The sequence below is a fragment of the Myotis yumanensis genome, unplaced genomic scaffold, assembly GCF_028538775.1.
Source record: "Myotis yumanensis isolate MYYU_CA2020_CCGP unplaced genomic scaffold, mMyoYum1.0.hap1 SCAF_17, whole genome shotgun sequence".
In the NCBI taxonomy this organism is placed as follows: domain Eukaryota; kingdom Metazoa; phylum Chordata; class Mammalia; order Chiroptera; family Vespertilionidae; genus Myotis; species Myotis yumanensis.
The window spans coordinates 12,802,681-12,830,564 of record NW_027223768.1 but is presented as its reverse complement, the minus strand read 5'-3'; the positions used below and the strand labels follow the sequence as shown (position 1 = coordinate 12,830,564).

General features: G+C 42.1%; 1 protein-coding gene across 6 annotated transcripts in view; it reads right to left on the bottom strand.

Annotated features, from left to right (window-relative positions):
* POGZ (pogo transposable element derived with ZNF domain) overlaps window positions 1-16,473 on the bottom strand; it is a 40,911-nt gene extending 24,438 nt beyond the window's left edge. For 2 of the 6 annotated variants that reach the window (XM_070395794.1, XM_070395795.1), the window contains exons 1-3: window positions 16,197-16,473; window positions 4,845-4,969; window positions 3,703-3,861 (exon numbers count right to left, since the gene is read on the bottom strand). In XM_070395794.1, the coding sequence (XP_070251895.1) occupies window positions 3,703-3,861; window positions 4,845-4,968 (283 nt within the window). In that variant the 5' untranslated portion in view covers window position 4,969; window positions 16,197-16,473. The remainder of the gene's footprint in view (window positions 1-3,702; window positions 3,862-4,844; window positions 4,970-16,196) is intronic. The other 4 variants (XM_070395796.1, XM_070395797.1, XM_070395798.1 and 1 more) reach the window with 3 other exon arrangements.
* Window positions 16,474-27,884: the final 11,411 nt, after the last annotated feature.

Here is a 27,884-nt window from a genome sequence, read left to right as displayed (position 1 = left end):
GTAACTGATGGACATAAGCCTTAAGTCTCTTTTAATCCACACATTACACATCTATCTCTTTTATGCCTTTCCAATTTATAGTTGAAAAAATATTGGCTAAACAAAATCATGTATTTTCTATTTATTATTTTCACTGCTAGGGTTAAAGAAAATAAACTGTTATTTATTTAAGCCTAAAAATTCTTAAGATAATGACTGAACTCAACATTCCAACTAAATACAGGATGGAAATGTTTTGCATTTATGTGAAATCAACCAATATTTGCAAGTCTCAAAGGACAGGCATGGTTCTCATAAAATCTGCACAAACTCTACTGCAATAAAGAATGCTGTCCTGGCTGAAAAGCTCAGTTGATTAGAATGTCCTATTGATACAACAAGGTTGCCAGTTTGATTCCTGCTCACGGCACATAAAAGAAGCAATCAGTGAGCCCGGCCAGCATGGCTCAGTGTTGAGCATCGATCTATGAAACAGAAGGTCAATGATTCCCTCACATCATTGATGTTTCTATCTCTCTCTCCCTCTCCCCTCCTCTCTTCTGAAATCAATAAAAACATATTAAAAAAAGAAAAAATATCCCAGGGTGAAGATTAACAAAAAAAAATCTTTATTTTAATTATATTTTAACATTTGATCCACATAAAAGCTATAATAATAAAAGTAATATGCTAATTAGACCAGAGAGCCGAACAACCTTCCAGACGTCCTTCCAGACAAAACCGGGGCTGCGAGGGCCGAGCCCCTTGCACAAATTTCATGCATCGGGCCTCTATTATTACATAAATTTAGGTTATAAAGTATAATGTTAAAACAAACACAACCCAGTTTAGGACTAGAGCATTATAAACATTATTAATGTGCCCCTACTCTTTTCCAAACCCTGGCTTCCCTCCCACATATATAAATGTTTCTTAAAATCAAGAGTCAAGTAAATGCTTCTTTATGAAGAGAGGGCAAGGAAAGTAAGAGAAACAGGTAAATTATAAAGGTCAATCAATGCTCCCCCAAAGGGACAGTCTTTTAAAATATAATTACTGGAGAAGGTGGCTATTGATAACTAGGAGCCAGAATGGTTTTAAAACTGGTTTAAAAGGAGGGTGCAGAGTAGGAAAACAAACAAACATTTTTTTAGCTTTCCAAAGAACCTAGTACACTAAGTGAAACAATATTAAATTGCTTAAAAGTTATTCTCCCTTGCTATGTTAACAATGTAATAAGTAGACAATATACCAATATAATTAAACGGAAGGCTAATGGGAACTGGGTTGTTAGGAGGGAATATTTTTTATCCACCCTATTGTGATGTCTAATCCCTACGCTCATGCTACCATTCCAAGAGTATCTGATAAAAAAGTTACAGAAAAAAGGAAGACAAATTGGACCTATTAATGAGCGCTTATCCATGCATGAACAGGTTTTGGAAGAATACACAGATATATGTAACTGTGGTTTCTAGTCTATACCCATTTTTTTAAAACCATGAACTTGGATTATTTTATTTATAATACTAGAGGTTTCTGAAATAAATAAAATCAACTTATAGACATTATATATTTATAATTTTGTACACAGGCCCTAAGTGGGCGCAGAATGGAGTCCATTCAAGGAGTCAAGGAGACTAGGTTATGAGATGCCTTGGAATCCTTGGATGAAAGTAAAGTTTAGCTACACTGATTGCTAACAGAACTTTGACAATTATTTTGAGAGAAACCAAGAAAAGCAGTAAAATGTAGTGGAAAGGCCACAGGCTTTGAAATCTAGATAATTCAAATCTAGTTTAGTCACTTATCAACTATTTGACCTTAAGCAAATTATTTAGACCAGTGGTTGCCAACCGGTGGTCCGTGAGGTCCGAAAGTTTGGCGACCGCTGATTTAGACTATAGGCTTTGTTTTCCACATCTGTAAAAATGAGAGAATTTTCTAGGTAATGGTTCCTCATCTTTATTTGAGAATCCCTATATATAAGTTGGAAAAAATGCAATGGATTTTCCACATGATAAAAATAAATTTTCAGTACCCAAAGATTGAAAAATACCTATGGAAATTATAAAGATTTCAGTTCAATAATACTTAAAGTTGGCAATCATATGGGGAAAGAGCTACTGGTGGGCACTTTTTTAAAGCCACCAATTAGGGCAATTTGACACTGTCCATCAAATTTGAAATGCCTGATGTAGCAATCTCACTTTATACTGCAGATATGCTTATATAGTGATATAATGCCTGAGAATGTTCACCACAATCATTTGTAATCACAAAAAATTGGAACTGTAATAAATATTAGGGAAATAAATGGTTATATTCAAAAGTAAGAACGCCATATGCACTTCTAATGGAAATATAAACTGACACAACATTTCCAATCCAGGAAAAAGAATTGACCAAAATCCTTAAAATTGTGATGATCTTTGACATTTAGTTCCATATTCTCAGAACTAACGATGTGAGAACAGAAAGACAGAGATGTTCAATAGCTCTTTAAAAGAACAATATATACTCTTACAACCTATTGTTAATAAAAGTTAACCAAGCAAAGGGAAATAGTCATCAAAAATATGTCAGATAAATATTTAGTAAAGTGAGAAGACATTTATTACATATTGAAGAAAAAAAAGCAGACAAAGAGTAATATAGAGTCTGTATGTTCCATTTTTGTAAAAAAGTAAATCACTACATATAGCATATGGAAGTATACAAAAGTATATATATATATATATATATATATATATATATATATATATACAGTTACAAATTGCTATATCCAGAAAGTGGGATTATAGCTTTAAAATTTTTCTTCCTTTATTTTTTTCTGCCTACCTTTTCTATAATGCACATATTATTCTTGTATGAATAAAGCTATTTAATTTTTAAATAAAATAATTAAGAATAAAGTCCTTGCATATTAACATAACCAATGGATATGGACACTGGAGTGGTGGGGGCTTGTCTGGGGGGGTGGTAGTGGCTGAGGAGGGGTCGATGAGGGAAAAAGGAGATATATGTAATACTTTAAACAATAAAAAATAAAAAGAATAAAGTCCTTTGCAGCAATGCAGTGATTCTATGAAGATGCTTATTCTGGTTTTTAATCTTGAGCTATAACTTGCCAATAACTCCTCTTCAGAGTGTAGAAATAGATATCAGACATGAAATAAAAACCAACACTGTATAGTCTCTCTAGTTAATAAATATACTAAAAACACTACTCTTTCACCATTTCCTTCAGGTAGACAACAGCCCTGTCCTATTTTCCATACCCAGGACCCAATAACCAAATGAATCTACCAGAGAAAAAGACGAAACAAATCTGCTCTGGGAGGATTCTTAACAAACTAGTGGGACTCTTCTCATTAAAAAACAACAACAAACAATCAAACCGTAACAACAACAAAAACTCAACCCAGATCTCTTCAATAGTTACAAATTTTGGGTTTACATTTTCTCTCCTAGAAATTATCAGCAGCAAGAATCCGCTGCACTCGGACTTGAAACACCATCATCAATTCAGCACTAACTCAGAAGGAACAGCACCACCTACTGAATCACTTCCCCAACAGAAAATCATTACTAAATTCACTCTCCAACCACTAGCACCACATCAGTACCCAAAGCTAAACAGGTACAGCTAGCTGTTCCTAAGACTTTTTACATTCTCTCTTCCCTCTAACCCAGGAAGAATTTCCCAATAATCCCACTTACCATTGTTGTTGGCAATTAGTGTGACAAGAGTCTTCTTTGTACTGTCGCTGTTCTGTGCCCCGCTGCTACTAACGGTGGTGGATGTAGGGAGGTGCCCAGCAGCAGAAGCATGGGCAGCGATGGGCACTGGAGCTGAGACTGGCTGCTGGCTCACAGAAACTGTGGGGAAGGGAGGCACAGTCACTTGAAGGTGGGGACAGGTGACACTGAAGGATACTGTTCTAATCTTCCCCTTCCATCTCACTGCAGGTCTCTGTGCCCAAAAGTTTTCCTGCATTATTTGTAAATCCAACTGCTGATCTATTTCTCCTCCTATTTGCCCCTCACTCCACCAATTAAACACAATGCCACCTTTTCTGCGTCTCATTTCCTAATTAATGAAGTTAAATCACAAGCTCACTGAACCAGGATTTTAATGTGTTGCTTATACAGGTCAAGCAAACCTCTAGGGACGTTAAAGCTTTATTAGCACCACAACCAGTACTCATAACCATGCACAGTAAGTCATCCACAAGATGCTAAACTGTGTCCTGTTTCAGCCCAAATCAATGCTACCTTCAGTTCCCAAGGCAAGGAAGATAAAAATAAAGAGAGCAGCAGGCACAATTTGGCAGGGGAGGTGGGGGGAGGACTACCACCCACTTTCTGAATTCAGGGCTAAAACTTGACCCTTCAACACCACCTTTTTGAAAGAGAAGCTAATAAGCCTAAGTTTGTAAACTGTCCTTGAAGGCAGATACAAAGCAAATTCTGCTCATCTCACAAATGAAACTAAATTCAAGTAAAAGAAAAAAAAGCCAAGACTATGCGAACCTGTTTTTGGACTGCATGCTTAAACGGGCACTGACATACATCATCAATGTTGCATTCTTATTTATACATCATTTGGTAAAAGGATTGCTAGATGTTTGGTAAATACTGGTTAATACAACTCTCAATGTTTTTAATGAATTCAATACAGTGTGCCTAACTTTATGTATGAGGAAACAGAGGCACATACAAATTAGACACTGGAAAATAAAGGTAGCCACAACGAGGCGTCCCTGGATCATTAAAGTCCTTCCCCACCTCACACTTTCTTAACAAAAATGTCCTTCAATTAAGTCAACTTAAGCAATGTAAGATCAAAGAGTTTTTGTTACCTGTAGTAGTTTTATCCACTGAATTATAATCTTCAACTACAGAATCCTCAATGACATCACTGATTTTCTGCCATGGCTCCAGCTCCTCCTCCTCACATTCCATAAACAGGTCGGTGTCCGCCATGCTACAAAAAAATAAGAAATAAAATAAGATATTGACCTCAGAATGGAAAAAAAGTGTTTTATACCAAACACTGAATCTGACTGTTGAATCCATTGGTAACCTATCCCCTTGTACTACCCTCTACCATGTCCTCTAACCTACCCTATTTCCAAGGGTCCAAAATTATTATAAATACTATTTTCTTTATTACTGAGTCTTTTTGCAACCTCTTAAATTTTGCACCCAAGATGAGAATCTCATTTCTCTCACACTAGTCCCAGCCCTCCTACTGTCTAGTACTCCCCCATAGTTTTGAAGTCAGCTATGTGCTTCTTTTATTTTAAATTTTTGTAAATATATTTTTATTGATTTCACGGAGGGAGGGGGAGAGAGAGAGAGAGAGAAACATCAATGATGAGAGAGAATCATTCATCGGCTGCCTCCTGTACATCCCCTATTTGGGATTGAGCCCACAACCCGGGCATGTGCCCTGACTAGGATTCGAACCGTGACCTCCCGGTTCATAGGTCGACACTCAACCACTGAGCCACTTGGGCCAGGCATCAGCTATGTGTTTCTTTTAAAAACAAAGTCTACATCTTTGCAATGTAAACAAAGCTATTGCTATTCTGCCCTCCAATATTAGTTGACTAAAGGTCAATTTCTTTGACTTGGAATGGGAGTAGCATTACTGCTCGATGTTCAAACAAAGCCTTTAATGCAAAGGTTCTCAAGCCCTTAGTATCTCAGTAAAATTTTCACCACACCACCAAGCCAAAAATAAAACAAAGCAAAACAACCAACCTGAGTTAAGTAGTTAGGGCCATACAATATGATAGCATTAGTTTGCGAGATACCCAACTAGATGGCATTGTTCTCTTGAAATTTTAAAAAATCCAGACAATGCCTCAGTGAGTTAACTAGCTACAGTCAAGTGCCCAGTTTTAATGGGTAAAGTGCTTATTAACTTGCTTCTAAGTAGTCTCTAATATTCTTCTTAATTATTTGTTTTCCCAAAACCACAAAGGGGAAAAAAAAAAAAAAAAAAAAAACCACAAAGGGGAGAATGAGCAAAAAAAGAAAAAGATCTAAGATACCAATGTAAATTTTCTTAGTTTCATATTTAATTTACATATATTAAAGACAATGCTAGCCATAAATTGAATTTAAAAGAAACCAAGTCCATATCACAGTCATTCTTTGAGCCAAGACTACACACAACTGTATTTTCCAGTCTAATTCCACTGAAAAAGGTAACACTCTGACCTTTCCCCTCCTAACTACTTTTGTTTGTTTTGTTAATCCTCACCTCAGGATATTTTTCCCATTGATTTTTAGAGAGTGTAGAGAGGTGGGAGGAGAGAGAGAGAGAGAGAGAGAGAGAGCGCGAGAGAGAGAGTGAGAGCTAGCATCCGAATGCATCCCCTGCAACCCAGGTTTGTGCCCTTGACCAGGAATTAAACCTAGCACCCTTCTAACCACTGAACACACTAGCTATGGCCCTAATTACTTAATTTTATACATTGTTCCTTGCCGTATGACTTTCTGAGAGTCAAAGGCAACAGATGATTAATGTATAAATATCAAACCCAAAAGAATAAATACATATGTGGATAACCTCTATAGATGGTTTTTAAAAATCTTCTTTCAGCTCTGACCAGCTGCAAGCAAATTCTCCATACACATGTTGAGCAATCTATAGAAAATTTTCCTTCAAAATAAATAGAGCTATCTGACCTAGACTCTTATCTCAGAACATGACCATTACTTTCATTTCACCATCTCTAGCTCAGAGTACAAAAATTTAACTCTGTTGGAAAGATAGGCCATGTTACAATAGATATCAGCCTAAATACTTCAGTCAAACTTTAAAAGTGAAAAATGCAAACTTGGCATCTTTCTTGTAGTTTTCATTATCAAAAAGAAATCTTCGTTAATATGATGAAATACTGTATTTAATACCTCCACCAAGATGCTGAAGAAAGAAACATCATTATTCTCTTTGGTCTTTCAAGTGATTGATCCATGGCACACAGTCACCTTTCGACTATTTTTGACCAAAGACAGGAATTATTATATATGTGGTACTAAAATGTAAGAATCTTCCCGAACTATCATTCTACTCATGTTTAACCTCTTTCCACACCAAACCTTTAACTTAATTTTACACACACACACACACCTGGAAATTTTTTTCTTTAAAAAAAATATATAAAAATATAAATATATATATTTTTTATTTCAGAGAGGAAGGGAGAGGGAGAGAGATAGAAACATCAATGATGAGAGAGAATCACTGATTAGCTGCCTCCTACATGCCCTCCATCGGGGATTGAGCCTGCAACCCAGCTATGTGCCCTGGAATTTGAACTATGACCTCCTGGTTCATAGGTCGACATTCAACCACTGAGCCAGGCTGGCCGTCAAAAACAAGCATGTTTTAAAATATTTATTGTAGAAAGTATTACATATGTCAAAAGCAAGCATTTAAATGTAACTTCCGATTTATAGGAAATACAGCAATAGAGGAATAAGTAGCACCACAAAAAAATAATGAGATAAATCCGGAAAGTGAGACTTTCTATTTGGAAATAATCAGACAAATGCAGAATATGAAATATTATATATGACATGGTCTCCTTTAAAATGTCAATGCCACAGACACACACACACACACACAGTGAGAAGACCAAACTCGGTGAAAAGAAACTAGACATAACAAAATGCAACACGTGAACCTTTATTGGATTCTGGTTCATAAAAATACTATAAATAACATTATGAGACAACTGGAGCATTTGAATATAGACTACAGGCATACTTTGTTTTATGGTGCTTCACAGATAACGGCATTTTCTACAAGTAGAAGCTATATGGCAACGCTGTGTTGAGCAAGTCTATTGGCACCATTTTTCTAACAGTCTCAGATGATGGTTAGCATTTTTCAGCAATAAAGTATTTTAATTAAGGTCTGCACCTTGTGTTTTTAGACATAATGTTATTGTACTGTTTATAATAGATTACAGCATATTGTAAACATAACTTTTATATGCACTGGGAAACCAAAAAAATTGTGTGACTTGCTTTATTGCGACAGTCTGGAACCAAACCCACATTATCTCCAAGGTATGCCTGAAGTTACTGGATGCCATTTGGGAATTTTTTAGAAAGGATAATGGTATTAGTGTTATGTAGTGGATACATGAAATATTTAATGGAAATGTTATGACTATGACTTTCAACTGGTTCAGCAAATATACAGATATTTTGGCATTTTTTAAAGAGACATCAAATATGCCAATATATTAAAAATTGTTGCATCTAAGCCAGTGATGGCAAACCTATGACACGCGTGTCAGAGGTGACACACAAACTCATTTTTTTGGTTGATTTTTCTTTGTTAAATGGCATTTAAACATATCAAATAGATATCAAAAATATAAGTCTTTGTTTTACTATGGTTGCAAATATCAAAAAATTTCTATATGTGACACAGCATCAGAATTAAGTTAGGGTTTTTCAAAATGCTGACACGCCGAGCTCAAAAGGTTCGCCATCACTGATCTAGGCCCTGGCTGGGTAGCTCAGTTGGTTAGAACATCGTCTGATATGGCAAAATTGTGGATTTGGTCCCAGCCAGTTTGGCTGTGGTAGAGCCTTAGCTTGTGGAACAGCCTATGGACTGAAGGATCTTAGGTTCAGTTCCCAGTCAAGGGCAAGTATCTCGATTGCAGGCTCAATCCCTGCCCCGTAGGGGCATGTATGGGAGGTAGCCAATCGATGTTTCTCTCCTCACCCCCTCACCCCCCCCCCCCCCCCCCGCATTCCCTTCCCTTCCCCTCTCTCTTAAAAAAAAAAATGTGGGTTTGATCAATCCCCAGTAGGACACATAATGTTTAAGTGAAACAACAAATCGATGCTTTTCTCTCTCAAAAAAAACCCACACATCAATAAATAAAAAATGTTTTTTTAATGTTAGGTGGTATAGGTACTCCTTATAGTATTTTTACCTTTTGTACATTCATGAAATTTTATTAGTAAAAAGCTGAGGGATCAGATGAAAAGGTCTGTGAATCTAATGTATAATACGGTGACTATAGTTGATAACACTGTATCGTATATCTGAAATTTGCTAAGTGAGTAGAACTTAAAATGTTCTAAATAAATAAATAAATAAATGTGAGGTGATGGACATGTTGACTAGATAGGGGGAATCCTTTCACAATGTATACGTTTATAAAATCACCATGATGTATACTTCAAATATCTTAAAGTTTTTGGTCAACTGTACCTCTGAAATGGAAAAAAAAAAAAAAAAAAAAAAAGCTGGGGAGAAAAACTACCTAACTCATATTTTGGTTGTGATATTTTATACTATAATATTCTGTCATCTTTTTGCCATTTACTAAGTCAAACTGGTAGCTTTGTTGGTTGAATTTTCTGCTAACCTCTTCTTATTTCTGGGAGCAATTTTCATACAGATTGTATGCACATTTCTTAAGATATAGCACAATAATTAAGTAACATTAGAAAAAAGAAATTAATCTAAGGTGGGTCAGAGGTAGTGTAAAATAAGATGAACACTGCCATGTTCCATTAACCCAATCCATTATTCCCCATCTTTTTTATTGTTGTTAATCATCACCTGAGGATATTTTCCCATTGATTCTTAGAGTGGAAAGGAGCGGGAGAGACAGAGGGAGAGAAACATCGATGTGAGAAAGACACATCGATTGGTTGCCTCCAGCACGTGCCCTGACCAGGGCTGGGGATCGAGCCTGCAACTGAGGTACATGCCCTTGACTGGAATTATACCCACAACCCTTTAGCCTGACACTCTATCCACTGAGCCAAACTGGCTAGGGCTATTCATTATTCGACATCTTGGTAACATATATGGTTTCTGTATTTTATAGTAACAAACTAGAGGCCCAGTGCACAGATTCAAGCACATTGAGAGGAAATTAATTAGAAGAATATTATAGAGGCCAGGGAGGGACCGTGGGAGGTTGGCTCCAGGGCATGTCTGGCCCGTCTCACCTGGCCGGACACCAGCAGCAAGCTAACCTACCGGTTGGAGTGTCTGCTCTCTGGGGATCAGTGTGCATCATAGTGACTGGTCGAACTGTCAGACAATTAGCATATTAGGTGCGCGCGCGCGCGCACACACACACACACACACACACACACACACAAAGCCCCTGTGCACAATTTGTGCACAGGTGGGATCCCTAGCCCTGGCCAGTGATCAGGGCCAATCAGGTCCCCCGCCTCCTCCTTCCTTCCCTGCCCGTGTCCGCTGCCACCCACCCCCAGTTCCCCGTCCCAGCCCTGATTGGGTAATTGGGACCTGCTGGCCAGGGGAAGGGGCCAACCACCACTGCAGCAGGTGGGTGGTAGGCCGATCAGGGCCTGCTAGCCAGAGGGAGAGACCCAGGAGGTTGGCTGCCAACCCGAGGAGGGAGCCAGCCCTTGGCCTCCCTGGGCCACAACTGCTGCCACCCATCCCCGGTTCCCCATCCCAGCCCAGGGGCCTGGCCCCGATTGGGCAATCAGGGCCTGCCGGCCAGGGGAGGAACCAGGAGGTTGGCTGGCAGACCCCATCAGCAATTGGGGCCTGCAGGCTGGGGGAAGCTCCTGTGTAGAGCACCTGCCCCCTGGTGGTAGGTGCGCGTCATAGGGACCAGTCGTTCCATCGTAATGGTCGCTTAGGCTTATATATAGACTAGTGGCCTGGTGTATGAAATTCGTGCATGGCGGGGGGGGGGGGGGGTGTCCCTCAGCCCGGCTTGCACCCTCTCCAATCTGGGACCCCTTGGGAGATGTCCGACTGCCAGTCAGATATCCCTCCTGCAATCCAGGACCACTGGCTCCTAACTGCTCACCTGCCTGCCTATCTGCCTGATCACCCCTAACCACTCTGCCTGGTGGCCTGCTCAAGCCCAACTGCCCTCCCTGCCAGCATGATCGCCCCCAACTTCTCCTCCTGCTGGTCTGCTTGCTCCCAACTGCCTCCTACTGCCGGCCTGCTTGCCCCCCAACTGCCCCCCGGCCTGATCACCCCCAACTGCCCTCTCCGGCTTTGTCCGGAAAGTCTCCCAGTCTAATTAGTATATTACCCTTTTATTAGTATAGGTTGTACTAGCAACATGATTTTTGTTCACTAGGTAAGCTTTCTTTACTCGACACTGCAGCTCACACAGGACTATTAGCAATTCCTGCAGTCTTTTAAGTATTTGGCATTCTTCCTTCCATCCATTATGTGGGTTTACCAGGTACAGATCTTTCTAGGGAGGAGTGAATTATGTCTTAAAATGCTGGTAAATATGGTAGTCTATTTTATATTCAGGTCCTACATAATCAACTAATCAGTAAAAGCCTATAAAATTGAAAAGGTAAGGTACAAAGAGCCTCTTTATAAATGATGTTATTTAAAAAGCAGCAAAAAGAATCCTGCAGATATATCTGTCAGTCTACTTTTGAGGTATTTAACGGGCAGCAAATGTTTACCTGTTTTCATCTCAAATAAGATTAGGAAAACACCTGTTTTCTACCAAAGCTCCCCAGACGGATTTGGTTCTGACACTTTGAATTCCTTTAATTTGTCTGTTTCTTTCATAGCTGTAAAGTCAATTCCAGAAATAAAAAATTCTGAATCTAACATTTTCAATTCACTGCTAGTACATACTAGCTCATAAATCAATATACAAAGAACACTTGGAACAGGAAAAAATGTTTTAATAAACAAAAAATTTAAGAACATCACTCTCTTTCTGTAGGGTGAGAAATAAACAATAATGCCCAAGGTAACTGGCATTTGTTTTCAAGTTACCTCAATTTGGAGCTTTAAAAAGGATTCACTACAGAAAACCTACAGGGCTGACTCCTTAATATGGCTATAAAATGAATTACTGTTAAACCTGTAATAAGCTTTTATTCATCCAATCCTTTGCATAGCCCATTTTATCTCTCAAAGGATCTGTTGTTACGTGTAGTATTCACAATAGATTCTTAATAGTTAATAATCTGTCTACTATTGCTAAACACAAAACGCTTTCCACTTTTGTGACAACAAATCTCCTATCAATAAGCACCCAAATATTAAGTTATATGCTGTTTACTAACACAACTAAAGTAAGCAATAAGTTCCTTATTTCCAAAGGGTTTAATATTCAGGAGTCCCTCTCCCAATGAAAGTTCTTCACAGACAGTTGTATGTGGTCTAAATTCCATTTTTAGTCTAACTGCATTTAACTCTGCTAAATACTAGCAAAACATTAGTCTATTTCCATTCCCCTAGACTCCCCAGATTTACATGTAAAAATGTTTTTGTGGCTATGTCTTAGTATCACAAACCAGAATGCCAAAGAATCTATCAAAGTCGTACCATACAAAGCACCAACCAGCTTTAGGGTAATTTAAATCAGAGGTCTTCACTTTCAACAAAAACATATATGGAGAATAAAGACTCAATATTATCTGGAAATATATTTTATTTTACTGTGACATAGCCAGGTATTATTATTATGCACTTTACATTCATTATCTCTGTGAAGTCTCACAATTTTTTGTCCTAAGTAACTACATTTTACAGATGAGGTCAAAACGGAGGTTTAGTGAGATTAAGTAACTCGCCCATGGTTACAGTTAGTAAATATCCCTCCTACATGCCCCCTAATTGGGCGCAAGCACGAAACTCAGATATGTGTCCTGATAGGAAATTGAATCATGACTTCCTGGTTCATAGGTCAACACTCAACCACTGAGCCACACCAGCTGGGCAAGATGTCGACATTTGAGAATTCTTTTTTTTTTTTGAAATATATTTTTATTGATTTTTTATAGAGAGGAAGGGAGAGAGATAGAGAGCTAGAAACATCGATGAGAGAGAAACATCGATCAGCTGCCTCCTGCACATCTCCTATTGGGGATGTGCCCGCAACCCAGGATGTGCCCGCAACCCAGGCACATGCCCTTGACCGGAATCGAACCTGGGACCTTTCAGTCCGCAGGCCGATGCTCTATCCACTGAGCCAAACCGGTTTCGGCGACATTTGAGAATTCTAATTTCACTCAAATTTTTACCATTGGCAACAAATGATGTCAACTGTTTTCCTCTAAGTGACAAGCTCATTTCATTCAAGAAAACATCCACCAAACACTCAAGTGTAAAAAACTAGTCAGTCATTCTTTCAAGTAAAACTGCTGTTCCATGAAACAAACAATGCTGTTCCACAACTCATCCTCATGAGTTCTTTTCCTTATGACATGGGTCAGACCTTGTTAGGCAGCATAAGTACTCTAAGCATACTTCCCATTTGGTCAGATACTTAAAAATTAAAAAGATGTGAACTCAAGGGCTGAGGTTTTTTTGTTTTTTTTTTAAATAATGGATGATAGACCATTTATTCATTGTCCAACTTTTTATTTATTTAATATTTTATTGATTTTTTTACAGAGAGGGAGATAGTTAGAAACATCGATGAGAGAGAAACATCAATCAGCCGCCTCCTGCACACCCTCTACTGGGGATGTGCCCGCAACCGAGGTACATGCCCTTGACCAGAATTGAACCTGGGACCCTTCAGTCCGCAGGCTGATGCTCTATCAACTGAGCCAAACCGGTTAGGGCTGAGATTTTTTTTAAAATCTTTATTGTTGAGAGTATTATATAAGTCCCCCCTTTCCCCCCATTGGTCCTCTCCAGCCTGCCCCCGCCCCCCACTCCAGGCCTTCACCACCCTACTGTGTGTCCATGGGTTATGCATATATGCATACACGTTCTTTGGTTGATTACCTCCTACCCACCCACCTGTCCCCTCCTTCCCTCCAAGATTCCGCACTCTGTTCCATGCTTCCATGTCTCTGGATCCACTCCATTCATCAGTTTATTTTGTTAATTAGATTCCACATGAGTGAGATCATGTGTATCAGGCAGTCCTCCGGTTACGTCGGACTTGACGTACGTTGTTTCGTGGTTACGTCTCCATCTCCCATTTATTTATAAAAAAAAAAAAGTTCCGTCATTTCAACGTATGTACATATGTGCTTTATGTTTTTTATTATTTATTTACCACAAGTAAAGGCCAGTAATTGTTATCTTTCTTTTAAATTTTTTTACAGTTTCACTTCATTACTGCTGTGTCTGTGCTCCATGTGAGTGACGCAGGTGCTTATGTAGGTGGGTTCTAACTTACGGCGAAAATCCCGTTACCTCAGGCCGTAGGAACAGATCTCCGATGTAACCCAAGGACCTACTGTACTTGTGTTTCTCTGACTGACTTACTTCACTTAGCATGATACTCCCTAGGACTCAAGGTCTGAGATTTAATAACATTAATCATTTTTATTGCCTCATCAAAGACATTCTCAAGTAAGGATTGCAGCGTTTCACTCAACTTCTTTGCTTTGGGCTAAAACACCAATAGTAGTTTTACCCATCCTTGCTTTTGGACCATGAGTGCAAATGTCGGTGAAGAAGATAAACAGCATTTTAGTGTTATTTTGGAAATAGTTACAACCTCCTGGCTCTCAAGGGTCTGAGGAGATCCCCATTTTTCAGTGGATCGTTCTTTCAGAACCGCTTTCCTAGATTATACCACTGGTTCAAGGTGTGGTGAAAACACCAACAAAACCCTGTCCACCCCTAGAGTCCTCATTCCGTTAGTTCATTTAGTTTGAGATACACACCGACACAGGAAAGGAGCAGGGAACCAAGGGCACAGATTGCAATTTTGTTTTAAGGTTTTATTTTGAGCACCTTCATGCTAGACCAACAATTCCCAATGTGGAAGTTACCTTAATCAGTCTCAACTGAGGGACAGCAGTTAAAAACGTAGACACCTCCCTCGCCATCAGTCTTGGGGATGAGACCCTACCAAACTGCACTTTTAGCCATTTCCAACTTACTTTTTACGAACCCCAAGAATTATGCCAAGTGGATCAAATTTAGAGTCCAATCCCCAGTCCCAAGAGCAAGTGGGGAGAGGGGGGTGTCGCCAAGTTCAATGTCGTTTACCAGGAAGCGGCCTTCCCTGCGCCTTTGTCATCCGGTTAATTCTTAGTTTAGTTTGAGATACAAGCCCATCGCAGGTGACATGTGGGCTCTGAGCTGCGATGGAAGGTGTCAAAACAAGAATGCAGAGCGCTGGGCTGGTCTGAGACAGTGCAACTGTACCTCCACCTCCACCTCCAAAATGAGACCGTCTTCCCAACTCGGCCTTTTTGAGCTAAGAACGTCCAGGACTCATGAGCAGAGACACGTCCCGCGAGTGGGAGGGAATCCCGAGACTCACGGGGGAAGAAATCAGGAAAACGCCCGGAAGGGAGGGAGAGCAGGTGGGTCCACGAAATCACTCCTTTTCGGAGTAAATGGCTAAGAATCCAGAGGAAAGGAGTCCCTGGGAGAAACATGGCGCCCACCGCGGCGGAATAGAATCACCAGAACATATTTTTCCGCCCCATCCCACTTTGTAAGTCACGGCGCCATCCCCGGGAAAGTGTGGGGCCGAGGGAGGGGACTTGACAAACTAACCGCGGGCACCGAGGCTCGGGATGCGCTCCTGGACCAGGCGGGGATTACATAACAGGGGGCTGAGCCATCACCCGCTCCTCCCCGCACTCCAGCCGAGCGCCCCGCTTCCCCAGGAGCGAGGGGAGCGCAGCAGGCCCGGCACCCCCCGCCCCGACCCCGGGGCCGCCGCCCCGCCCCCGGCCCCACGCCCGCCCCGCCCGCCGTCTCGCCGCCGCCCGCACCCCCGCCCCTTCCCCAGCGGGCCGCTGCCCGCACCCGCACCCGCACCCGCGCCCGCGCCGCCCACTCCTCCGAGACGCCTCGCGCCGGGCGTGCGTGTGGACGTCGGGTGTGCGGGGCCGTGGGGCTCGAGTGCGCGCGCGCGCGCGCCGTAGCGGCCGCCGGGGGGCGGGGGCGCCGGCAGGCAGACAGGCGGGCGGGCGGGCGGGCGGGCAGGGGCCTCCCGGCCCGGCCGCCGCGCCGCTCCAGCGGGTCGCACGCACTCACACTCGCGCTCGCGCGCCGCCCCCCACGCCAGTCGCCGCCGCCGCCGTGGGCCGCGCCGCCGCTCGCCACTCGCGGGGGGCGGGGGCGCGCGCCACCGGCCCCCCGCCTCCACCCTGCGTCCCCGCCCCATCCCCCTCTCATTGTCTCGTCTCCGAACGCCTCGCCGAACGGAAAGATAACGGAACCCCCGGGAGAAGGGGGTGGGGAGAGAGAAGGCTCGCTCACTCACCTCCCGTGGTCGTCGCCGCCGGTAGTCTGACCCGGAGAAGGCGCCGTCGCCTTAAAGGGACCTGCACTCGGCGCCGGGAGAAGGGGGTGGGAGCAGGGGAGGGGACGGGGGCTTGGGGGGAGACGGAGAAGAGGGAACCGTTGAAAGCTCGTCTCCCTGAGGGTGCGAGGAAACCTCCCTCGTGTGCGAGTGATTTGGGATGGATTTTTTTTCCCCGAGGGGGGCGGGGGGGGCCCCGAGGGAGGGGGTGGGAGGGCCAAGGAATGCGGCTCCGTGTACAGGAGCTGGCGCGGGGGAGAGAGACGCCGACTCCCCCCACCGACCCTCTCGCCCCGCGGAGGGATACGGCTCGTCACTTCCGCCCTCCCCCTGTCCTGGCCTTTCCATTGGCTGGGGGGTGTGGCACGTCATGGGCTCAGCCTAACCCCCGCCTGGGCGCTTCTTTTCTAATCAAGTTTGTCTGGGCCTGCAAACAAATAAATAAATAAATAAACACATTTGTTATTTTAAAATATGAGATAATGATTGGCTTCAGACGCAGATTTCTAAAGAATATGCATTTTGGTGGGTGAGGAAAATGGGATTCCCAAAGGAAATGTTCCCCAGGTCACTTGCCTGGACTTTTGAGGGAGATTTTGGGAATGTCCCCACTTTGCACTCAAGGCTTCCACCTCATCAGGAGGGGAACCTCATGTCACAGGCCAGATGGCGAGGCCCAGTGACACCAACCACTGTCATGGGAACAAAGGCAGCAAAATGACACTCTTCCTCAAGAGACCTTCAGCCAAGGAGCCTTATGGCAGCCTTAAGTGAAGAACTTTCAAAAGCCATTTTATACCCTGAATCCTTCTGGATTCTGAAAATCGCACATGATTGCTTATCAGGGTGATTCATATATGAAAGCGGCTTTGAAATCATTGTGATTACACTCAGCCAAGACACTCGATTCTAAGAAACCATAGACTCAATAACCGTGCTTTTTGCTTCAATCATGGCTGAGATGGTTTGGCTCAAAAATATTGATTAGTCCATTGAAGAGCATCCACTTGTTATTTTTCCCAAACAAAAACTAACCTCTTTTCCAGGACGCTAAGAAGTTTTGTCCTTCATTACCTCCCAAGATGATACAACGTTAATATTTTCCTTAGATATTTGAGGCTATTGTTGCTCTTTAAGCAATATACGAATATTAGCTCCAGAACTGTGCTTCTGATACCCAAGGTGTGGGTCACCTCAAGAGGCCATTTCTGAACTATTTGGAAAGGCAATGGGCAATGCATGAGGAGACTGGGAAGAAGGTATGTACCCTACCCAAACCACCTTCTCCCTTGGCTTCCATGGCCCCAGTTGCTGATTCCTCAACAAGGGTGGACTCTCCCAGCCATGGCCTGATGACCAGTTCCCTCGGTAGCCAATCTCCAGCCCAGTGGTCCCTAACCCCCCAGTTACAACCCTCCCAACATGGTACTTACAAGATGAGTGTGGCCACACAATGCGATCCAGAGAGGATCATCGTGTCCTCAGACCCCGAGTAGCTGCCTCCCCACCACTCCCCGACTCCAAAATGTTTGGGGATAGTATATGGCGGATGGTGGGAAGCAGATGACTGAGGAAGGGATGGACTTTTGGTGGTGTTTCTTTGAAAACACACACATCTGCCCAGCCGGCGTGCTCAGTGATTGAGCATGGACCTATGAACTAGAAGGTCACGGTCTGATCAATGATTCCCTCTCATCATTGATGTTTCTATCTCTCCCTCTCTCTTCTTCTCTGAAATCAATAAAAAAATATGTTTTTAAAAAACCACCTTAAGTTTTACACAAAACAATAAAGTTCTTAAAATTGTTTTTTGCTTCATTCCAAATGCTAAATCAAGTACTTGGTGCAAGATTGGGGAGATCCAGAATTATATTTATTCCTTCTCTTTATATGCACACTCCATTCAAACCTCCAGACTATGAAAATAGGCAGTGGAAGTATGCATTCCAAATTTTGTACTCATATACCACCACCCGTTTTCATCCCACTGCATCCCATTTCATACCAAAAATGTGATTTCAAGTAGTCATTCTTAGAAGAATTTCATTATTTGAATTGAGAGAATCACTAATCCGTTTTAAAACACTTCTGAAGTCTTTCCAGACCTGATCGGGAAAAGCCTATGGTGAGTTTATGGAATCAATCAGCAAAAAACAAATTCCACATGAAGTTCTAATCCTATTTTGTGCTTTCCTGCAATAATTATTGTAATTTACTTAATGTTATTTGCCTCCGAAATATTCTTGTTGAATCATATATTTTGCCATGCTGCAAGTGCCAACTTATGCTCTCTGCCAATGAGGTCTAGACCACATTCTGTCGACCAATAATCATTAGCATTCCACACTGAAAATGCATCTTGCATCCATTCATTCAAAATATATTTATTGAGTACTTGCTATATGCCAAGCACTGCTTTAGATGCTGGGAATACAGCAACAAAGAAAATAAATAAAATTCCTAAACTTGTAAAGCATACACTAGTGGGAAGAGATGTATACAATCTGTAATAATAAAAGCATAATATGCTATTTAGACCAAACGACCTTCCAGATGAAGCTGGGGCTGCAAGGGAAGCCTGTGTCCTGGGTGCCAGAAGGAAGCCAGTACCAGCAGCCAGGGGAAGGAAGGCCTACTCTTGCATGAATTTTGTGCATCGTGCCTCTAGTATACACTTAAACAAATTGTTCCAATATCTATTGTTAAGTAACAAATGGATCTAAAACTTAGTGGCTTAGAATAATAACAATTTGATTATCTCTCAAGGTTGTATGAAGTGATTAGGCTAAACTAAACAGTTCTCACTTAGAGTCTCATGTGGTGGCTGCGGCTGAAGTCATTTCAGAAGCTTCCTCAAAAGTCTGAAAGTGGATGAATGTTGGCTTGGACAGCAGCTGGGACTGTTGGCCAGAACAGCTGGTTGTTGACCTCTCAGTGTGGCCTGGGCTTCCTCATATCATAATGGCTGAGTTCCAAGATTGCCTGCTCCAAGAAGACCAGGCAGAGGTTGTATGGCTCTTTGTGACCTAACTCAGAGGTCACATAGCATCACGTCCATCACAATTACAGGCCCACCTCAATTCAGGATGGGAGGGATGGGGAACATCTCTCAAAGAGAGTAGTAGAAACATCCCATTGTAAGAAAGTATGTGGAATGGAAAATCTTGTTGTGGCCATCTTGGAAATATGACCTGCCACACCTTACATAAATAAATATATAATACTAGTGGCCCGTTGCACGAAATTTGTGCACATTAAAAGGGAATTAATTAAAGGAAATATTTTAATATTCCTATTTGCCCTTTCTCTATAATAGAAGTGTCAGAGATGAAATAAAATTAGTAAAATGTATATGAAAATAATATATAAATTTATTAATAAATAAACAATAACAGCGTCACGTCCCCCAGCCTCACCGAGCACGCAGCCCAGCCCACCCCACCCGTGCCTGCTGCGCACGCAGCCTCCTGCTGATCGGTCTTTACGGCGTGAGGGTCTCACAACCATTTGCATATTAGCCTTTTATTATATAGGATGTGATATGGTATTTTGTGCTATGGATGGGGAAAAGAGCAGGATGGGGGAATTGGGAGTGTGGTGCAGAGGTGGGGGTGGATGGAGGAGGCTTCATCATTAAGGTGACATTTGAGCACAGACCTGAAGACAAGGAAGCCAAGTTCAGGTTTTACTCTTGGTGAAAGTGAAGTCATTGGAGGGTTTTGAGCGGAGGAGTGGCATGACCTGGCTAACACTCTTAAAGGAACACTCTGGCTGCTTGTAGAGAGTAACTGGTAGGGGCAAGAGTATGTGTAGGAAGATGAGTTAGGAGGCTATTGCAATAATCCAGGTGAGAGGTGATGGTGGTCTGGACCAAGGTGAGAGCTGGAGAGCTGGAGAGCTGCTACTTCAGCTAAATGAGTTCTTCAGTGTGTTGTTTACTTCTCTTTGACCTATTTTTCTGTAATTTAGTTTGTGTTCTGGGAGATTTGACTCATGATGACTAGCAAAATGTGTGTGAGTGATGGTGCTATGCCTGCCCCCAAAGAAATAAAGGAAGAATATCAGGCTGAATGTTAAAATGGGAATTTTGTGGGGCCTGGAGGCACCTTCAAGGAAAGAGTTCAGGAAACAAGGGTAAAGATCAACAATCAGGGAATGGAGTAAACTCTTTGACATTATAAAAAGTGTCCTAACTATGCCACAGTATGAGAGGATTGCTCAACAGTTGAATGACTGGTAGCTGGAAGAAATCAGAGGTAGAGACATTCTATAATGTCAGAGAATTTGAAGAAAACTCTACCACATTGAAAAACTGGACTATACAGTTAGGGCTCCTATTTCCAGAAACATATTCCCCATGCTAAACAGGGAATGGCCATATTAATTTGGACATAATGTTGGAACGTTTTGCTGTCTTCAGCTAAACACAAGTGTCTAGAGCAGCGGTTCTCAACCTGTGGGTCACGACCCCTTTGGCGGTCGAACGACCCTTTCACAGGGGTCGCCTAAGACCACCCTGCATATCAGATATTTACATTACGATTCATAACAGTAGCAACATTACAGTTATGAAGTAGCAACGAAAATAATTTTATGGTTGGGTCACAACATGAGGAACTGTATTTAAAGGGCCAGAAAGTTGAGAACCACTGGTCTAGAGTGAAGTAATAGAACTGATAACTGTGGTCTCTCTTCTATCTGAGTCATCTTAATAACGAGGGGAAACCAAAGTAGCAGGATAAATAACCTGGATGAGATCCTTAGAAATTCACATGTGCCTCTATAACACATTGGTCTGAAAGCCAATTCAGTTTGGTATATTGAAGAAATTGAACCCAACTTCTGTTGCTAAAAATCGACCCCAGTCTTCAGTAGCCAACTGAGAAAAATGGAATCCTCTCCTGATGGGTTTCTTAGAAAGAAGGTCAAACGTTCATGGAAGTACCAGCTTGGGCATTGCACAATTGGGTAGCAGGAGAGTTTCTTGTCTACATTTTGTGGAAACACTTATTTGCTTCCTTGGCTTATGGTTTCTGCACAAGTTTGAAAATTGGAACCACCTGTAGCTCGGAGAGTGTCAAGGCAGAGAGACAAATGATTTCAACATGTCTTCAAAAGCAGGGAGCCATGGGGGTCCCTCTGCGGTCATTTTGCTAACATACAGACCCAAGCAATCCCTGACTGCTCAGATTCAGTGGGAGGCTGACAGGTGGGTGCTGGGGTGGAGAGTGGAGAGGATTGTGAGGTCAGTGCAGGCAGAAAGCAGCTTCGTGGGAGACAAAGCCAGGTTTCTTCAAAAAACAAGCATCTTGCTGCCTACAACACACACTCAGGGTGGTCAAATGCAGGAGCTCAAAGGGAGCTACTCATTTGGGAAGACCTTAGAGCTAGAAAAACAGTGGAGACATCTTCACCATCTGAGTGTCTCCCAACTCAGGACTGAAAGCAGATTGCACTGAGCCTGGAAGTCAAAAGCAATCAACATATATGAGTGAGAAGGACACTGAAAAGCCTCACTTGGGGAACAAGGTTTCAAAGAATATACACACCCCTATGTTCACTGCAGCGTTATTTACAATAGCCAAGATCTGGAAATAGCCCAAGTACCCACCAGTAGATGAGTGGATAAAAAAAAAGCCGTGGTACATTTACACAATGGAATACTAATCGGTGGTTAAAAAAAGAAGGCGAACTTACCTTTTGCGACAGCATGGATGGACCTAGAGATTATTATGCTAAGTGAAATAAGCCAGTTCGAGAAAGACAAATACCATAGGATCTCACATGTGGAATCTAATGAGCAAAATAAACTGACGAACAAAATAGAAATAGAGGCATGGTTACATGGAACACACTGAAAGCTGTCAGAGAGGAGGGAGTTTTGGGGGGCTGGATGAAAGAAGGTGAAGGGATTAAGCAAAAAAATAATAATGACACCTAGACATAGACAACAATGTGGTGATAGCCAGAGGGAAAGGGCGGTGGGGTTAGGTGGAGGTGGGCAAAGGTCGAGTAAATGGGGATGGAAAGAGACTTTGCTTTGGGTGATGGGCTCACGATGCAGTGTGCAGATGATGTTGGGTTGTACACTCGAAACTTGTATGGTTTTGTGAACCAATGACACCACAATAAATTCAATTTTTTAAATGGGAACTCAGGAGCTGCTGCTAGATTTTATTTAAGTATATTATTGGCTACCTCCTAATGTTTAGAGGAGCTAGGGACTTTTCTGGGGGCTCAGAAAATTTTCGGGAGCCAAAGAAAGTTTCAGACTGGGTATCTAAAGGAAGAGTTCCTCATTAGTTTTCAGGTAGAGGCAATTAAAGGTTTCTGTCTTCAAAATTTATTTTGTAAGAAATGCATGAGCAACAACTTCATCAGTCATCAAGACTTCTCTGGGAGTTGCTGTGTGATTTCATGGAAGACAATAATTTAGTTAAGCTTTGAATTAAATTAATATTATTTAAGAGACACGCATTAGCAAAGCTATACTTGTTTTATCTAGGTTGTTGCTACAGGGTTGAGCAGGTATAATTACACAGTAATTGAATTGACTCCATAAAGCTTCATGGAAAAATGAGTTGGATTACTTTATAGACACACTTGTTATGTGGCTTGTTCATACAATAGATTGCAAAATAAAATTTAATTAAAACTTCCTTTTTTTTCCCTTTAGGATTCATTCTTTTCTAATTTAGCAGTGTTTGTATTTCATTATAGTCATGGATAATCTCCAGAACACAACTGTGGACGTTAACGTACTGATCCATTCTTTTTGAGGACATGAGAATTAATATCATTATTTTACAGATGAGGAGACTGAAGCATTCTCCAGAATTACGTTTTAAAGATTTCTGGTGTAGATAAGTGGTAAGATCCTTTTGGGTCTCTTTTTTCTTTTTTAATCCTCATCTGAGGATATGTTTTTAAATTGATTTTTAGAGAGAGAGGAAGAGAGAGAGAGAGAAGCGTCGATGTAAGAGAGAAACATCGATCTGTTGCCTCCCATACACACCCCAAGTGGGCATGGAACCCACAACCTAGGAACCTAGTTATGTGCCTTGACCAGGAATTGAACTCGCAACCTTTTGGGTGCACAGGATGACACTCCAAACAACTGAGGCACTGGGTCAGGAACTGGGTCTCTTCTTACTGTTGAGCATGTACGGTAAGAGTGAGAAGTAGCAAGGAGGCTAACTCCTATGATAGTCAGGATTCATTTTTAGTGCCTTTAGTATTGCCTGAAACATAAAGGTAATAAAATCTGAAAATGTGCAAGTGCCAAGATTCAACAATTTAAAGTCATTTTATAGGAGGAAAATGATTTAACCTTCATTTAATCCAGGTAATAATTCACATTTCTAGGTTTGCATGAAAATGCATTAGTGTCTAAGCACTGTGAGTCAGGTGTGATTATGAGTCTGCCTTTCCTACGGACCCTGCTTCCTGGAGCCTCTGATCTCTGCTTCTCCTATTCAAAGACTTTAGTCCTATCCTAGAAAAGTCAATCTTCATTTTTTTCTGCATTGTGAACCCCTTGAAAATCTCTATGAAAGTTATGGATTATCTCCTCTAGAACAGTGCACATTTGTACATATACACAAAATTTTACCAACACATCCAGGCTTGAAGTGCATTTGTGTGCCTGTGCCTGGACCTGAGAGAAAAAGCCTCAGGCCCTGGCCTCATTGGACAAGATGCTTCACTCCCTGTCTTCCCAGAGAAATGATACATTGCACAGTAATCATATGAATATGAATGCCCAGGAAACTAGAGATTCCTCTCACTTTAACAAGTGGCTTATTATTATTACTAGAGGCCAGGTGCACGAAAAACATGCACAGGGGTGGGTGGAATCCCTCAACCTGGCCTGTGCCCTCTCGCAGTCCAGGAACTCTCAGGGGATGTTCAACTGACAGCTTAGGCCCGCTCCCCACAGGGAAAGGCTCCTGCCACTGCTGCTGCACTCGCCAGCTGTGAGCCCGGCTCAGGGCTTCTGGCTGAGCAACGCTCCCCCTGTGGAAGCACACTGACAACCAGGGGGCAGCTCCTGTGTCGAGCGTCTGTCCCCTGGTGGTCAGTGCGCATCATAGCGACCAGTCGTTCTGCCATTTGGTTGATTTGCATATTAGCCTTTTATTATATAGGAGCATTAAAGGACTAATTTATATTATTATTACTATTATATATTATTATCATTATTACTAAGGTACTAATTGTTATTGCTATTATTATTTTATGTCTTCCTTTATCTTTGCCCAAGATGTCCTTCAATATCTGGGATAGTCCAGGAACCTCTAAAACCAGAAAGACAGACAGCTACCTTGGCTAGTTGAATTGATACCATTGGAATTGAGGAGTTTATCTCTGATTCCCAAATCCTGAAAAAGAGAGACCCTCCTGGCCCTACTTCACCTGATTCATTGGCTGTGGCTCATTGAATATTCATGGGTCTCAACATTTTCCAGCCTCCTCTGCAGCTATCTTAGTTAGGTAGGGCCTCAAGATTGAATCCCGGAAAATGGGAAATACAAGTGTCAGTGAGGGTTACTTCTGCCCTCCCATTTAGGGAGTTGGTAGAATCACAAGATGGGAGCAGCCTAGATCCCTGAGTCACCCCAGGGAGGAGAACTGAAGTAATGAGTTGCCCACTATACAATGGACTTTACCAGAACAACAACAACACACCTTTATTATGCTAACCCACTAAAACTGCTTAATTCGTTAATTCAACATAGCTTAACTGTGTTAATAAATTGGTATTAAGATTGGATTAAAAAAAGAAAATACCGCACAACACTTTCATGGTAAAGAGTGGGAGTTGGTATGGCTAACTGGGTAGAGCTTGATATTGCCTACATTGTATTACAAATATAATACATAAAATGCATAGGATGGTGCCTGGCTTATATTAGTTACTCCATAAATGGTGGCTTTTATTATTAGCTCTTAAGCTATCCTAAGCCATAATGTAAGTATTTTATGGGTCATGATAACATTTGACTACACTCATGGATGACAGGCTCCCTATTCTCATTCTTTCCCAGATTTCTCACCTGAGCATATCTCTTCGAAATAGTTTGAGTCTTGGAGTCAAACATCTTTTATGAAATTGCTAGGAGTAATAACTTCCAATAAATAAGTAGTTTATTGTATTTAATCAGACAAATACTTAGTAAAAGCCCATTATTTCTTCTACACGTTAATTAACAAAATAACAGGTAACATAATATTGCCAAGTGGTAATTTAAGTGATCCAGACAATTAAAGGATATGACATATAAAATTATGCTAACTGTGTGAGACAGATGGCACATTCTGGAAAGAGAAAGGAAAGCTCTATGCAGGCTCAAGTTTTCGTGAAAACTTCTAGCGAAGAGTGGAGTTTGGGGCTTGACTTGAAGCTTGGGTAGGATGTGGAAAAATGAGGGAGAGGAAGGAAATCACTCCAAGTGGACAACAGAATGATCAAGGTACTGATCAAAAGACAGTATTAGGTTCAATCATATAAAATTGCTGGGGAGGGTATAGGTAAAAAAAAATTAATGTTGGCAATTTTGTATTCAGACTAATAAAAGTGGCATTTGTGGATTGATAGCCTGAAAGTTTCAACTGTATTGATGAGGTTTTATTTTTTTATACTAAGTGGGAGGTACATAGGTTCCTTATATTACTCCTTATTTCTGTAGTTCTTACATATTCATAATCATCTGTAAGAAATCATTTTTTAAAAAGCAAAAAAAAAAAAGAGTTAAGTCTCATCAAATAATTTAAACAACCCATTCAAGTAACACTCATTCTCGTTAGGAAAGCAATGCTTGGTTTTCTCAGCATTCTCAGACTTTCACCCTTTTCCCCAGCAACCATATGACAAGACAGAGTCCAGAGCCCCCAAGTGCAGGATTCGTTGACTCCTCTGGCCTTTGGGGCAATGCGCTTCTCCACCTAAGGCCACGGCTTGCCCTGCTGGTATTTGCAGCTGAAGTTTGTGGGTCAAGACCATGTGGATATAACTTGTGAGTTGGCCTCCCTCACGTCATTCAGGCCTTGTGGCTCTCCCTCAAACTCCTGTTAGCTTTCTGGCTCTGCAGATCTCATTATGGTGTCTAAAAGGCCCATTTGACCCTGACCCTGGGAAGGTGGTGTGCGTGGTTCACTCTGCAGTCCTCACTGCTGTGTCACCTTGCCCCACGAAGGTGACTCCTCCGGTAAGCTCCTCAGCCAGACATTCAGCCACTGTGGCCCTCACTGACAGCACCCCGGGAAAGCCAGACCTCAAGGCCTCCTGCCTCACTACAGTTTGCTTGTACTTTTATGCCAGAGGTGGATACAGAGCATCCTGTGCCTCCTCACAGGAGCCCAAACGGGAGTAGGTCCCCACTGCTCCTTAGCTGATGCCTTTCATCATCTCTAGACAGAAGCCTGGAGAGGAGAAATCAGGACCCACATATAACAGTTCTCCCTTTCTCCCTTTCTCTCTCCCCCTTCTTCCCATTACCTCCAGGACCAGAAAACACAGGCTCCCCCATCTTCCTCCACTCCAGGTCCCTCTCCCTGGCAGCAGCAGGCACTGAGGCCTGGCAGCCTCATCAAATAAGAACTTTCTGAGTGAAGTCCTCCAAACTGGACTCTTGAGGGAGTTACAGAAATGTTTTTAAATCTGAAAAGGAATTTCGGAAATCTTCTTTCAAGCCACTAACCTGGCTTAGGAAATTCTTGTCTTGCTGTAAAATCCTATTTTGAATGCCAGCAGCTAAATATCTCAGTCTCTCTCCCAATACTTCACCCTGCCCCCCCCACTCCTTCTGTAACAAATCCTTATCTCCCTCAGGCAGGTGGAAGCCAAGAGCCAGCTAGGATAAAGTCATATTTAGAAAGGAAAACACTAAAGCATGCCAATTTACAAAATATTACCTTTCTAATTGCATTAACATTCGCCCCATCCCCTGTTCTTCCTTCCATAGAACTCCGACAACCGCCCACGACCCTCCATGGGTCAAACTCCAAGATTTATTGCCAGGTTGATACTCAACATGTTGAACAACTAGCTGAATAGCAGCCCTGACCCGTGATGAACACTCCGAGGAAATTAAACCAGTTAAGTAAGTTCTCAGTGTTTGCTTTTGCTCTCTCCCAGGGCACAGGTGTGTACAGCTTTGTGAGCACTTTACCTTCCTCAGTCCACCTTTGCAAAGACCCCCCGCCCCCCTGTCTGGTAGGGCAACCTGTGGAGTGTGCCTGGTGCGCCGCCAGCTAGCAAGGCATGACTTCAAGGAACGGAAACTATCTCATTGATATCGCAACTGCCTTTTGGGCAGGAGGTCTTTTGGGGGGAAATGCTCAGGCCTAATATTCAGGGAGCGAGTGAACAAAGTGAGGGCGAGCCTGGCAGCCGATGAAGAGTCCCGCCAGGCATTCACTAGCACATTATTGAACCTCGTCTAAGCTCAGTTTCTTCAGGTATGAGATAGAGTTATTAGGAGACTTCACTGACCTAATTCATGCCTGTAAGATGCCTCGCACAGAAAAGTGTTGAGTAAATATTATTATTCACAGTTGATTCATAAAACTGTGAATAATAACTATATTATTGTTTTTGTTGGGCCTGGGGCCCACTATTGACTATGAGGAATAGTTCCCCTGCTATTA